General features: G+C 37.8%; 1 protein-coding gene across 4 annotated transcripts in view; it reads right to left on the reverse strand.

The window, feature by feature from the left end:
- The window catches only part of COL11A1 (collagen type XI alpha 1 chain), a 129,818-nt gene that overhangs the window by 60,244 nt on the left and 53,925 nt on the right, over window positions 1-15,649 (reverse strand). For all 4 annotated transcript variants that reach the window (XM_040072551.2, XM_040072553.2, XM_040072552.2 and 1 more), the window contains 15 exons: window positions 15,321-15,404; window positions 15,099-15,155; window positions 12,678-12,731; window positions 11,184-11,237; window positions 11,017-11,070; window positions 10,384-10,437; window positions 7,092-7,145; window positions 6,933-6,977; window positions 5,537-5,590; window positions 5,404-5,448; window positions 4,919-4,972; window positions 4,391-4,435; window positions 3,228-3,281; window positions 1,094-1,138; window positions 69-122 (listed from right to left, as the gene is read on the reverse strand). In XM_040072551.2, coding sequence (XP_039928485.1) covers window positions 69-122; window positions 1,094-1,138; window positions 3,228-3,281; window positions 4,391-4,435; window positions 4,919-4,972; window positions 5,404-5,448; window positions 5,537-5,590; window positions 6,933-6,977; window positions 7,092-7,145; window positions 10,384-10,437; window positions 11,017-11,070; window positions 11,184-11,237; window positions 12,678-12,731; window positions 15,099-15,155; window positions 15,321-15,404 — 807 coding nt within the window. The remainder of the gene's footprint in view (window positions 1-68; window positions 123-1,093; window positions 1,139-3,227; window positions 3,282-4,390; window positions 4,436-4,918; window positions 4,973-5,403; window positions 5,449-5,536; window positions 5,591-6,932; window positions 6,978-7,091; window positions 7,146-10,383; window positions 10,438-11,016; window positions 11,071-11,183; window positions 11,238-12,677; window positions 12,732-15,098; window positions 15,156-15,320; window positions 15,405-15,649) is intronic.

The raw sequence follows: 15,649 nt of genomic DNA on the forward strand, positions 1-15,649 counted from the left end.
TATAAAGAATTAACCACAAGCATAAACTCAAAAGGTGCGAGAGGAGGAACTCAATAACTAAATCTTACCTTTACACCACGAGGACCTGGATATCCAATTGGACCCTGAGGACCTGGAGGCCCCTAAAATATATTGAAGCAAAGAGCCTTTGTTTGTACAGTTTTTTGTTAGCAAGCAGTTCTCTTCAGAATCTAACCCTTATTCTTTCGCTATCATGTATGAGACAGCAAAATAACACTGGGCTGCCTGCCACTAAGAAAAGTTAAGCCATTAGAAAGCACCAAGTCACTGTAAATTATTAATAGAATTGCGAACTTGGATTTAATTTGTATATTTGGGAAGCATCTATCCATAATATAAATTATCTGAAACAATGGTAACTGTAAAAAGGAACAAAAAAATCAGAAACAAACAAAAATATGCCAGTCAGAAACCAGCGGTGTTTTATTGGAAAAAATTTACAGGCTAAATATGATGATGACACAAGTCAAAAATAGGGACGAAAATAATGGGAAAAATAAAAATCATGGTCTTATTAAAAAAGAACAAAAAAAGTATCCCAAGTCTGGAAGCTAAAAGGCTCATGGTGCTATCAATACTGATTGGTGCCTGGATTCTTTTAGTTACATATTGCTGAATATTTGAAAGACGCTCAATTGGATCTGTGCAATCTGGCATAGACGGGAGGGCCTAAAGAAACTGAGTTCTGTGAAGGGTGGAAGCCAGGAAGCCTGGACACATGATACCTCTGTTGGAGGCTGAGCTGCCCTGCTGATCCTCCCATGTCCCAGACGGACAGGTAACAAAATCTTTTACTAATGGGGACATTGATAGGGTCTTTTTCCTCTGAGAAACTGAACTTTCTATCAAATTTGGCTGAAACTGATCAGTAAATTCAAAAGACACAAGAACTGGCAGAAGGCCACATGCCTGGACTTTCAAAACTTAAATGCCGTGTGTAAGCGTTAACGCGTCATGGTTTTTCTATTGTCTTCTTAAATAGTTCTTGTAAGCAACAAATGTGTCAGAAAGATGAAAAACTACTAGAAGTTTTGAAATCTATGTAAATAAATGGAAAAGTTTTAAAACTTACCAGTGCACCTTTATCTCCAGACTGTCCCTCTTTGCCAGGATGACCCTGTTTTAAGAGAAATGTATCTGATTTGAAAAGCAATAATTTTTAAGGAGTGACATTTCATTATTAAAACACAATTATTCAAACATTTGAATTTCAGCTCATTAATCACTCTTCTTCTGTATTAGAAAGACACACAAAATTTTGAGGAAAGGTTTTATTTCAATAACAATTTAATTTACGTAACAAGGGAAAAACTGGACAAAAGTTACATTCATGTCAATAGTTTCAGGGATATGCTGACCAGCCCTTCTGTTTAGCTGATTTTTCAGCAGTAAGAGGCTTTTAATGCAAGAGATTCTCACCTTTGATTTTGAAACAAGGGTGATTTATTTTGTAGCATGAAGACATTCCTAAAAATATTTTTAAAATTACAGAATTTATTGAAAGATTCAACAGAAGGCTGATTTAGTTTCAATGTTCTATGTCTTTGTTCTAAACTGCGACTTGCTTTTCAAACAAAATTAATTTATATCTTAGACTTGGCGCTATATCACTGATGTTAATACAACAGCACGCAAAACATTAGCCAATCCACTGTCTTCCCTTCTCACAAAATTTGCATTTAAATTGCAACACTGAAAGGCAATTTAATGAAACTAAAGATTAACAGATAATTGTGACTAGGCTGCAGGAGGGCACGGAGCTGTGAGGGGACAGAGCTGGGACACCGTTCCAGACTGACCAGGGGAATATTCCATACCATCTGATGTCATACTCAGTAATAAAAGCTCAGGGAAAGGAGGAGGCAGGACATTCACAACCAATTTCCCAGCAAGGGGCTGGCCATCTGCCTGCAGATTGGCAGCAGTGAATGAAGCCCTTATTTTACTTTGCTTGTGTGCATAGCTTTTTTTCCACTTTCTAAGCTGTTGTTATCTCAGCCCAGGAGTTTTCTTGCTTTTGCCCTTGTGATTCTGTCCCCTGCCCTGCTGTGGGAGGAGTGAGGCAGTGAGTAGGGGGGTGCTTGGCTGCTGACTGGGATCAACGCACCACAGCAGGGGTGTGTATCAGGTACAGACCTGTGCTGACACCTGATTATCTCTTACAGCATCTTCCCCCTGCTTTGAAGGTTTAACAAGATGCAGATGACAAATAATGCCTGTGTTTGGAAATGAACATTGTTTCCAGTTTACAGGAAAGGATAAGGGGAAACATTCAAATGTTTAGACAATGATTCAAGATGCAGGCACTCAGCTGGACTATCATTGCTCACTTAACTTTCTCCATTAAATTGGTACTTTGGCAGGTAAAAGGAGAGATTGTGAGACCCCTGGGAACAGTTCTGTATTTGCAATATATTTGCAGTGACCTTGTTAAACCTTGCTAAAAGTCAGGTTTAAGAAATGCAGATTTCACCTGAAAGAAAAACTGTAAGGGATAATTGCATGGGGAGGATAGACAAGGTCTCAGAAATAACATTGTCTAATGGCTCTTAGTGGTATAAAAAACCCCATGTTTTTGCTGCAAGAAAGCAAGTGTATGGGCATGACATTATGGCCAATGATTCAATTTAAGCTGAATGCCTAAGCCGTGCTGCTCAAGTGGCTACACTCTCTGTTCACATGAGCAATTGCAGCCTCAGAGTGAAGCTGAATTCCTTGGCAATCATGTTTGGCTTAGGTGTGTCCCAGTCTAGACAATGCAAGAAGCACCTCAAACATATAATATGGACCTGAGGCCAGGAAGCTGAGAAAGACATAGTCTGTTCCATGTTTCCTCAGAGAAAAGTGGTGAGCCTTTTTACAGGTGATTTGCTCTGCCAGACTGACAAGGTAGGATACAGTGGAATGGTGTCTGGCCCTTTGTGTGTTAGTAAGGTTATTTACGCATCCCTGAAGATGCTGCAGATGCATTTCATCATCTGGAACCACATTTTAAAAGCCCACAGATGTTTTTAGCAGCCGATTCTCTTAGTTTTAACAGCTCAAATGATATTGAGATTTTAGATGGATTTTATAATGCTGTTGCCAGCTAGGACTACCACTGCTTTTCCCCTCCATTTTTGTTTTTGTAACACAGGTATCCAGAAGTATTTACCCCTCAGTAAAAGTAGTTAAACATTCAAAGGATTAAATATTTCGTTACTTACAGGAGGCCCATCAGAACCGGGCAGGCCGGGAAGGCCAGGCTTGCCTTGCGGTCCCTAAATGCAGGAACAGACACACATCTTAAAAACAATAGCAAACATGCCCAACACACGTCACCCTAAGAGCTAAGGACATAAAATACAGTCACACCTAAATCCTTGACATGATATCAGGGATACACCAAAAATGAAACTAAAGCCAGAATGATGCTTTCATACCATAGGTGCAAGGCCAGTTCTTACAATCTTTAGCCTACAAAAATGATCCGTAACTTTCAATGAGATGCTCTCTGAGAACAGGCTTCAGGACTTACCCTATGAAAATGCACACACGTAACACAAGGTGGGGAAGAGCTCTCCAGTGTACAAAATTAAGTACTATTTAGAATTCCAGGAATAAAAGGATTCACCAATGAAAGTTATCAACAAGTTCAAGTGACAAAGAGTGCAGGGTACAGAACCCCAGGGCTCAGAGCTGAAAGTCCTTTGTGAAAGCCTAGGAAATGCTGATATCATGGAACTTGTCCATTTTGCTAGAAAAATACTTAAGCACACTGACAGGTAAAAAGTAGTAATTACTCCAAAAGAATAATGTACACAATGAAGAGGGAAAAAAATCAAACAGTGAATTGAGCAGGAATTCAGCAAAAATAAAATTAGCATAAAATTCAATGGTGACTTTTTAAATTAATAGAAGACAGGTTTCAAGCCACAAGAAAATGTGCAGATAAGTAAAAAGCCACCAAAGGACATTACAGTATGCTAATTACACCGAAGAGCTATGTCATAATATAATCCTTGAAAAAAGAACAGAATCAGACTTGAATAAGTAATACTTTGTCATAAAAAAGAGATTAAGAAAAATAATTTCTGCAGCTTGCTGTGAAATCAAGTAACGTACAAGTACAAATTGCATAATATTGCAGATGGGATTCTGAAGGTAATAACAAAAAATTAATCTAAAATAAAGGGAGGAAGTTATGCTTGTGAAAAAGTGAAAGGAAAGCCATTGGCTATTTATTGGTTATTCATTTACTTGATGATTTCAGGAAGATCTAATATTTAAATTTAGCTTACTATTCCATAAAAGATAGGAAAGCCCTCAAGCTCAGAAAGCAAGTGGCACAGAACTAACTGTGAAATAACAAAATAATGCTGTAACTTACTTTTTCACCAGGAGGCCCAATAGGACCTTGAGGACCAGGAAGCCCCTGTTAGAAAGAAACCAGTGTGAGAAACCAGGGAGAACAATGTACAAACATTCACCCTACTAAAGGTCCCTCATTAATCTGTTTAAACACACGGGCAAATATAAGTGACTTTTTTTTTTTTTTTTTTTTTTTTTTTTCACTTACGAGTTAGATCAGGAGTTTTGTGTGAGCCTTTTGCACAAGCCACTATTCTGGCAGTAGGTCTGTAACAAGATCCTATTCAGAACCCTCCTCCAGGTGTGGCCATTCCTGCTGCATTCCAGGAACACTGAATGAGTCATTTTTCTCCTGAATGAAAAATCCCTCTGAAAACTTACTTGAAAACTCTGCTCCCACTGCCCTCTGCACATTTGCAGCATTATTTACAAAATCCTTGAAGCTTTATCGGTTTTGCACATGAAAAGCTAACCTTTTAGTAATTTCCATCTCTTCAACATTTGCTGCACATTACATATTATTTCTCGAGAGTTCTTTTACACTTACTTGTGGGCCTGGAATTCCTTGCTGACCAGGAGGTCCTGGCTCCCCTTGAGGACCCTACCATGCAAAAAAAAAGCAGGGCATTAGGTTTGCATTTCTGCACTACAGATCTTCATTGTCAGGACTAAAAGGAGTACAAACTCATCTTTGTTCCTCCCTCTTTAAAGTCTACCAGCAACTTTCTCTCCAGTATGAATTTTTTTCATGCTAATGAATATCTTGACCTTTTCTTTAACAGAGAATAACAGCCCACACATAGGACCTAAGCACTGGAGTCCATGGCGCTAAAGGAGTCTGAGAGAAAGCACGGTCAGGCCTTTTGGCTGGAAACTAAGAACAGAAGCCTGGTCTTTTCCATCTAAAATCATAACAAATGCAAATAGTTGACACAGAAGTTTAATTAAATGGAAGGGATGGCATAGTTGCAGGGATGAGAGAATGTGGAAAGCGTTCTTAGAATCTTTCTAATTCCCAGTTTACTTACTCACCATGTTTCCCTTTGGGCCTGAAGGTCCATCAATACCTGCAATGCCCTACAACAAACAGCAAAACAAGAGCACTTTTCAGCAGATTTCCTTTTTTCCTTCTGGGAACTGCAAATACTCGACAGCTCATACGTACAGGTTGTCCAGGGGGCCCAGGTGTTCCTCTGGGGCCCAGTAATCCCCGTGGACCCTGCAAGAGAACAAACCTGTATTGACACCTGCATGACTTTTTCTGGCCAGAGATGCCTGTGAGCAGGACAGGCCAAGGAATGGAATAAGGAGTAGGAAGGATGAAGGGAAGGCAGCATGGTTGTTTAGAAAGAAAGAAAGGAAGAAATGGAAAAAATCACTGATAACAGATTTTACTCAAGGGCACTGTATTTCTGAACAGGTTGTCAGTGGAAGGGCAAGTTTTGATTTAGACTCTTTATGGTCACTTCCGAGAAAGGTGGGAGATTAATATTTGTATTTCCTGGTGCAGAACGTTGGCACAGCATCTTCCACTAAAATTTCAGCTGTGTCTTGGTCTGAAGGTCTGACCTGAACAGTAACATACATATGTGCATTCCTTTCTTTTGAAAACCTGCTGGTGTGTCATACTCTATACTACTGTTCTAATACAAAATAGTGGTTATATCTGTAGCAGGGATCCAATAAGTAATTAAAGTTGCTAGTAATTTTATTACAATAAATACAAGATGTTCTGGAAATAAAAATTAGATTTTTTTGCTCTTATCCCCAAAATCTTTCACAAAAGACCAATGGGTATTCTCAAAAATAAAATGAACAAGATTTTGGCCTATAACATGATCTTTTGGTTCAATATTATGTGAATGAGTACTAGTTTTCATTATCGTGTCATCATTCATGTTCTGCTGCTAAAGCAGGCAGAACTGAGTCTCCAGTCTCCTCATGTATGATACACTCACAAATCACTGACACTGACTGCAGCGATGTCTTTGTGCTTTCTGAGTAGGCAGTAGCAGATCAGAAATTTAGGGTACGATTCCCCTTTCTGAGGCTTGACTTCTTGCCTGCAATGCAGAACTCTGTTCTGCAGTGATAGCACCTGCAGAATTCCAACTGACAGGAGTGGAAATTATGTATGTGAAGCAAGAGTAAAATACACAATGAAGCGCGGTAGTGTGAAAAAAGAGGAGAACCCAGGCCTTACTTTCTAATAAGTAGATATTTAGGTAACCCTTTCAAAGGAACAGGGGCTTGGCTGTATTCTGAGGTATCAAAGACGGCAGTGACTGTTTTACACAATTGGATGAGAAACAGCATTCGTGATTCTGGAAGTTGTATACACTTAGCTGGATTTATCCTTAATTCTAATCCTGTAAGTGGTGTTTCAACTCCAACAAAACTGTCCATTTGTTTGCTCTTCAGCTAGAAACAGTATTCTCTATATACAAACACATGAAATAATTTTTATACCTGCAATTCAGAACAGTTCAATAGAATGGAAAAATATCTGAATGTGACTTTTGTTTGCAACAGAAACAGAAGAATAAGAAAGAATTGCTTACAGCTTCACCTGGGAGACCTCTTGGTCCAACTTCCCCATCTTCTCCCTGGTTTTGTGCAAAAGGAAAACAAGCTTTAGAAAAAACCAAACATTTATTGAGACCTTATTCCCATTATATGAGGATTCACTGTAGATTTTTCCTGTGTGAACAGCAACTTACTCTTGATCCATCTTCACCAGGTAAGCCAGGGGGTCCCTGTGGGCCACGGTCTCCCTGAAGGATAAGGAAAGTCATTAAAATAACTGCTGGAAACTTTCTGCTGCTGGAAACAATAATGGATGGGAAGGGAATTGAAAACAAATATACTAACTGAAGTTTGATGTGTCAAAACATGTCTTGACACAGTGATACAAATCTGTAAGTTATAATACTCAGGAAAATCTTTCAGTACCTTAGTATAAGAACAGATGAGCATTTTTGAAACAATGAATAATTTGTGTTTGTAAAATTTCACTCCGTAACAAGAGTAGGACTTGGTGATGCTTGTGGGTCCCTTCCAATTCAGAATATTCTGTGATTTTCCATTTTCCTTTGTCTCATCACCACCTTCCCTCTCTCCTACACAATGTACTATTGCAGTAAAACAAGACGTGTATGTGGGGCAGAAGTTAAGACACCAGTTGCAGGGCCCAGGAATACACTGAGATTTACTAACCACCTTTCAGAACCACACACCCTGGCACCAGCTACTGAGAGCCTTGGGACTGGTTTGTCTGAGGCTTTGGAAGGCAGCCAGACTTCCACACTTCCCCTCAGAGGCTGGGACTTTTCAAGTCTATATATGCAGAACCTCAGTAGATTCTGGACCATACTTTTAGGATTTATTTTTCTTTCCCAGCTCCTGAAGAGAACTAGTGTGCTACAGAGCTCAAACACCACTGACTGACCTCCTTCTGGGCTGCTGGCTTTGAGACTGTGACTTCCTTCTGGCACTGGACAACACCCAAGTATTCATGCTGTTTGCCTTAATTTTATCAGTGTCTCCAAGGAGCCTGACCACTGCTGGGGATTCTGGTAGAGATATATATGGAGTCACTGTTCAGTGGCTCTGTTCTTTACACTTCCAAGCTTTCTTAGGGAATTTTAGGTAACCCTCACATACCCAGAGCACATCCCCCCATACCAGGGATGTTAGGATTTTATTCTACTGCCTTTCTGTCCTCCCCCAGCATGGAAGAGAAACTGGAATCTTATGAACTGCTCTCTAATACCTTCAGAATGAATTCATACAGCAATTAATGTATTTTGCTAGGTTCTACTTTACATTAACTGCAGGTAGAGAATGTGTTTTTCTACATGTTAGACAACACTTCTGAAAGATGACACAAGAGGCATGGTCTTTCCTCTGGCTTCCAATTAATATCCAGGTGAAGACTGACTTAGGCTTTCAAATACTGAGAACGTTCGTCCCCTTAAGAACTACCTTTCTCTTCTTGCAGTCACGTGGTACCTAGATACACATCAGGGGCATGCATTCATTTTCCTGGTATTGTATTCAGTAAGAACAAAACTTCCTATCATTATCAGCATTCTCAATTTTTCAGCTCTATTTCTTCCTTTCAAATGTTCTCTTAAAGCCTGAATTTCTTTTTCCTTGGATCTATTTTCAAAGCATAAAGTGTCTTGCTTTTATACTGAAGAAAAGTTGTGCATTTAGTAAATCTAAGTAAGAAAAGTTCAAAGTCACAGATAACAAGGTTAAAAGAAATGTGACATCATATGATGTCATCTACTCTACATTGGAAGTCCAAGAATCTCTTTCAGTAACTCCTGTCTGAAAACTTGTGGTTGACAGAGACAAACCTAAGAGAGACATTAAGAGAGAGAGACTTCTACTTTAAAGTTATGGGTTTTCAATGTTGATTCTTTTACAGCTGAAATATAACTTCAACAGAAGTATTTAACTTTTTTGCTGTGTTTATTATTGCAAGCCAAAGAGAACCGGGCATTTGCATTATATATTGTCACTGTCTAAGACTGCAAGAGCTATAACCATCTTATCTGGCTTTGAACTGAGCTGCTTTCACAAGGACAATAGTGCATACTTTTACAGAAGATTTCCACAGAAACACAAGAATCGAATGGTTTTTAAATAGGGGGATGAAAGAATATGGAAATAAATAAATATTTTCATTACTATTTTAAAATTTTAAAGCCAAACTTATTTTTCTATTTTTTGAGGTAGGGAGGGGAAGTGTGTATTAAATTTTTAATTTTGGGATGGAAATACAGAAAAAATAGAATATTTAGAAAAAAAAAAAATCTTTATGACTTGGAAGGTACCACAGTCAAGTCTAATATTCCAGGCTGCAAAGTCGACACACACTGCCTGATTCAGGCCAAATTTCTGCTCAGGCCTCTGAGTGCAGGCGGCAAGTGCTTAATGCTGAGCCCCCTCTGCTGTTGGCCAGCTGAGCACGCTGGGCTGCCATTATGGGATGCACTGACTGCTTTACACTCTACCTAAACAGGGATGATGAAAGAGGAGCAAAAAAAATTCTTGATGACAGCACAAGTTCTTTACCCACTGCATACAGAAGTCAAAAGAGTACCCTTTGATGCTATTAAAAAGAGCTACACTAGGTATCCAACACAGCCAAGCTTTTCTAGCAAGTACAACTGTGCTTACCCACTGAAGGGTGAGGGTAAGGTAAAAATTCCTTGGTCACTGTGCTTTAGCACATTTGGAAATGGTTTTGCTGACATTCCCATTCACTGTTTCTTTCATGGTGCACTGCACTTACCAGGACAACGGTAAAGGAAAGACACTCAGCAGGGTGCTAGCACCTACATTAGGGGTATAATCTGAAGCAGAAATCCCTTGCCATGATTATTTCTGCACTTTTTTGGGAAAGACGAAGTCTCATTCCATAGATTTGTAAGAAAAAAGGAACAAGTACTTCAATTATTTAAAATATTACTAAAATTTTTCCTAATTTATCTGACTTGATTGTGACCTTTCTTTAAGCTGCAGTTGTTGAAATAAGCCCCACTAAACAATTCAGTTAATAATTGAAATATTCATATCCATTTTTTGAGCAAGCTTTTAAGCAAGTTAAATTTGGCATGCTCCTGATACAGAAAGTTCATGCTAATTTCCTCTCCCTATTACTCTTTCCTTTAGAGAAAAGATTTAAAGCCCAACAGACAAATTCCTGAACTAAGAAAAATTAGAGCAAAACCTGCTCTAATTGAGGTTGAAGATGTGATCTAAATTCTGCAAATGTATTTAAACTATAAATGTATCTATTTTTGTCAACTGATTGATATTTCTCAAAAGTTTCATGAGGAATACATTGCCTGATAGTACAGCTACTACTTGTAGAGTGAAAAGCTGACATTCTGTTTTAACTTTCCCCTCAGTCCTTAGTGCCGTTCTTAATGAATAATGAATTATTTCTGGGACTCTATTAGTTTGGTGTTGTATAAATGTACGTATTTTTCTTCTTACCCGGTTACCTTTGTCACCAGGGAGGCCAGGAAGACCATCAAATCCTCTGTCACCCTAGGAAAGAAATCACAGCTTTAGTAAATGACTATTAAATTGTCTGAATAAATAGTGTCTTCCCCTCAAATTTAATTTCTACCCTTGGGTTGTATGTACTTTTGTTACTGAATGAAACACGTGGGGCTGAGCATATAGATCAGACTCACAAAATCTGCTTCTACTAATTGTAGCAATGAAAGACACCATAGCTTTTCACTGTGCTGTAGTTAACAGTCTTTATAAAAAGAATTTTCTCATTGAAATGAAAAGCTTGATTCCAGCTCCACTTTGCAGTTGCAAAACTAACTTTATTATTACTGATACTCTGTAACTAGAAGCTAACTCAGAGAGAGAGAACTCATGCCCCAACAATCAAGTTTCTTCAAAGTCAGACTACTATGAATTACCATTAATTACCATATTTTAAATGGATGATTCATTCTCAGCTCTTGCATCTGACCCAGCTCTCTGAAACCTCAGTATTTTCACTTTGGAGAAGAATTTTGGGTTGGCCTGCATGAAACTGTGGTACCTGCATAAAATCTGTCTAGCCTGTTCCAAGACTGAACTAAAGCCTCGGGTCTCGTTATTATTTACCTTTGCACCAGGTTCTCCTGGCATTCCTCTGGCACCATCAGCTCCAGGACGTCCCTGCAAAAACCCAAATGGGCAAACATTTGAAAATGCAATGGAATCAATTAATTTTTAAATGCATTTAAATAAAAGGTATTTACCCAAGCAGAACTGAGCTGTATGCTACCTACCCTTTTGCCAGCTTTTCCACTTGGACCGGGGGCACCTTGGACACCACGGGGACCCTGAATTTAAAGAGGGTAATACTTAGAATTCCATGAATGTCAGCAAAAAGCTAGTAAAAAACCTCACCTCAAGAACAAAGTAAGATTATTTTCTACACAAAGCTGCATTTTTTTCCCCTAGGAGACGGATTCTGGTTTTCAGATTCCAAATAGTTTTAAAAGCACATGGGCATCCAAACTGGCTTTAGCACTACGAATTTTAAGGCCAGTTTTCAGGAGATGGCACTATACATAGCATAAGTCATCCTTTTAATGTGTAAGTTCCTTACATTCCTTTTATGGCTTTAAAGATCTCAGTCCTGTAGTTTGAAAAACCTTCTTCCTCTCATACCAGAATTATTTTATTCTCATTATAACTATTTAGTGAAAACTAAAGAGTGCTTATTTCAGATATATACAAAAACATGAGTTGTGCTAGTAAAGAGCTCACGTTGTCTTAGCTTTACACAGTATGGGTTTAACTAGAGAGAGACTGAATTACCCTAGACTGAAAAAACATTTCATTTTCGAAACACATTTAACTTTCACTGACGACTGTATGAGCATAACTGTGGAAATTTTCTCACCCCGCATCCAAATGCATTTTCAGGTGAAAAAAAGCAATAGTAAGGACAAGCCATCCAAAAATATTGTGTAGGAAAAGAAAAAAAAATACATTAAAAATGTAAGTAAGCAAACTGAAAGACTGTACAACTGTTCAGAATGCTTTTTTTAAATTTTCTTGTTTAATTGTTTTATTTTTCTAATGCAAGTATCCATGTGCAGTTTTAAGGCAGGCACTTGGTAATGTATCAAATCCATGACACTATTTAAGATCTAGCAAAATCATTATTCTGGATACTTATTTTATGATTTCTTTCACAATCTCCTTATTGCTTTTGGGTTTAAACCGAACGATTTCCACGTGTCTCAGTACTCTTTGACATCACTGTGGCGAAGTTTATATAATAGGCTGAGAAGAAAAACATTCACTGATTTCTAAAGATTTATTCCTGCTCTGTCACATCTTCTCTGAAAATAGCCTGTTTAATTACCAACCAAATTCAATCTTGCTCATTTTATGACATCTGCTAAGTTCAGAGCCCAAGGTCATCCAGTTGCAGACTAACATATCATTATTGTACAGAGAAAAGAGCTTGAAGTGACAATATTACAACCGTTTTTCAATTGATGACACTCTACATATGATAATTGCTTTTTGTTATACAAAGTTTGTTACTTTCATATTTCAGAATGAATAACCAAACTATTGATTTTAACTACAGTTTTAGTATTGTTCAAGCTATTGAAGTTTTAAGATCAGTTTTGTAAGTATCATAAAGGATATTTTTCTTCAATTGCATGCAGGAAGCATATAATTGACTGTTTTTTTCTAATTGTTACGAATAAATTTTCTTAAAGATAAAACATGCTCAAACATAACAGGGAATATTAATGTACCTGGGGACCTGGCTCACCACTATCACCTTTAGCACCTGCTGCTCCAGGTCCACCCTTGATGAAAAAAAAGAAACATATATTGTTTAAGTATACAAAAGCCCCTTTAAACTAACAAGTTACTTTCTATTTCCATACATTAATTAAAAGGAGAAATAACAAACAATCCTCTATTGATCAGGAGGTGTGAACTCACCATTCGTATCTACAGATTTATTTACTTTGATTTATCATTGTCTGAACACTGGGCAGAAATATTTCTCTTACCAAAGAAAACTCCCACGGACTTGAATGCAAAATGTAACTCTTTGTTCTGTATTAGTATTTGAGAGCTAAGTATGAGCACAGTAAGAACATATGTAGTACAATCAGAAGTACATCCATTGTAGGGAATAAGACAGAGCTGAAAGCCACCTCTTTTTGCCTTTATTTCTGCGCTGTACAGAAAATAAGTCTCAGAGTTCAATCTAAAGATCACTGCAGTCAATGAAAAACACCCTGTATAATCCTGTAATGAACTTCAGTGATATTTTAATCAAGTCCTTTGTGCACTTGGCCCTGAAGAAGAGGAGAATCTATATAACCACATTTCTTTATTATTATGAAATGAAGATATAGATTTTAAGAGTAAACTTTAATCATGAACAGGCCAAAAACAGATATTCATTCATACTGTACATGAAATCAGGGGCAGAATTAGTGAAAGTAAGTTAGAGGTCTCACAAAACCAGACAAAATACACCAAAAAATCTTGGCATGCACGCATAGATTACAGTCTCAGGGAAAGAAGATACGGGAGTTTGTTACTCTGTGCAATTTTTCACATTTGAAAGTTGTGACCCAAAGTATGTATTTAATATGATATAAATGTTGCAGACCTTTCAAAACTGGTAATCCTTCTCCATTAACATGGGAAGGAAGAAGTAATCTAATGGCTTGGTTTAGTGTTGAGTCTCACATCCTGGAGTAGAAAGATCCCCACTGACCTTGCAGGTATTAATTCAAGTCTAAGCAAACTGAAAATCAGATCCCAAACTGGTACTGGCAGTGGAGAGAAGATTGGTTTTGGTAGGTGGTGACTCTCTCTTGGGGTTTCTCTGGTGTAAGCTCTGCTTTTAATTAAAATAATTGATTACACTTACTATCTGTAGGCAGACATTCATTTTTTATGCCATGTTAACTAAGCATGTGAACACCAGGCTGAACTAATGCTAGGCTGGGGCTTTGACACTATGTTTAAGATTTTTAGCAACTAATAGATTACTAATGTATCTTACTGGCTACTAATTAATTTAACAAAATAGAATTCATATAAAGAGTAAAAGCTCCAACTTTTTCAGTCTTAAAAGAATTTGGACAGAAAAAGAATTTACAGACCAAGAAACTTGCTCTTGGAACTGTAGGCAAAAAATGTTTCTAGATCAAAGAGTTGGATTTCTAGAGCCTCCTGGTGGTTTAGAAGCAAAACAACTATTAATATTATTAATTTGTTGAACTTTGCATACAAGAATTAATGAAGACATTTAAAACACAAAAGTGTGAGTATGAAGGCAGGGTATACCTCTGCTAAAGGTATCCAAACCACTGTCAGTATCATACCAGCCTTTGCAAAGTCCTCCTTGCTGGCAGCAGTTCCAGAGTTTTGTCTGTACAGACTGAATGTGATCCTGCAGGTATCTTGGACTAAATACATGTATGAGTGTATGAGTTTGTTATATAGACCAAATATATTTGACTCTTTTTAAGCATTGCATACCTATTTGTGATGAATCAGGAGTCTGTAAGCCAGATTCTCTGCTTGGTAGCTACTATTTACTTTGGAAGAATTACTCTAGAAAAGAATTGCTCGTGTATAGACCCACTCAAAAATATAAGTGTACACTCCATAAAAATGCTAAGATATTTTAATATCCACAGGGCCATTTCCAGATCGTTTGGTGCTAGCAGTTGAGTCAAATTCAGGACTGAAATAAAAAAGTAATTCTTCTAGAAATCTGTGGCTCTTAATTGTTAGTAGGAATGTGTCTTACAAACTCTTCAGGTTCAGCTTAAATATTGAGCAAAGGTGATTCTGCGAACTTTTGCTTTTGCTCTTTCTGTAGAGCTTCATATTTACTACAACAAATTTCATTAGTAATATTACATTGGCTGTAGAGGCATATTTATGTAAAGCTATTCACTACTTTTTTAAGTCCGGCAGTGTGCTCTGTCTGAACACCAGAAAACCTAGAATAAAAATTAATTTAGTATTGAGGTTACATTGCAGACCTTGAATAAGAATACAAATTATAACTTTAATGATACAATAGTAATTTCAAGTAAGTACAAAGTAAGTCCAAATACAGACGGGTAGGTAGGGCCAGAATGAGATCCATGGCTACATCACCATGTTCTTAAACCTGAGCCCCTGTTTTGTCTACTTACCACAGGACCTGGTCTGCCAGTGAGTCCCATAGGACCGGGTGGACCTCTCATAGCAATCTGAGAAGACAAACAACAGAACACCAGGTGTCAAGAAAAAGCTGCCAGACAGCATACATATTCTATACTAACAGAGTTGTAGAATGTTTCAGCAAATACCCCCCATCTTTGACTTCACATCCAGTCGGATATAAAACAAAACAAGTTTTGGCTCCTCGTGCTCACCCTAGCTTGCTGAAGAATAGCTTGTGCTTGAGCTTCCTGAGCGGAGATTGTCGGGCCCTTCTCACCATCTCCACCAAACCGGAACTGCAAGTACCAAAACAAGAAAAGGATTTAGAATTTACCACATCTAAATCATGCTTCTTATTTGTTTCAACAGGGCAAACTGCTTCAAAGTCACAAGGTCACAGTCTTTAGTTCATTCTACTAACTTCAGAAGATGGCTGCATGGAAACTACTAAATCCAACATGAGTATGAAGTCATGGGTGATTGTAACTGAAGTTTAAATGTAATCCCTTATGAGCAAATGTTTTCCTGATCTCATAGGATT

Source organism: Hirundo rustica, chromosome 9 (genome assembly GCF_015227805.2).
Source record: "Hirundo rustica isolate bHirRus1 chromosome 9, bHirRus1.pri.v3, whole genome shotgun sequence".
Classification (NCBI taxonomy): domain Eukaryota; kingdom Metazoa; phylum Chordata; class Aves; order Passeriformes; family Hirundinidae; genus Hirundo; species Hirundo rustica.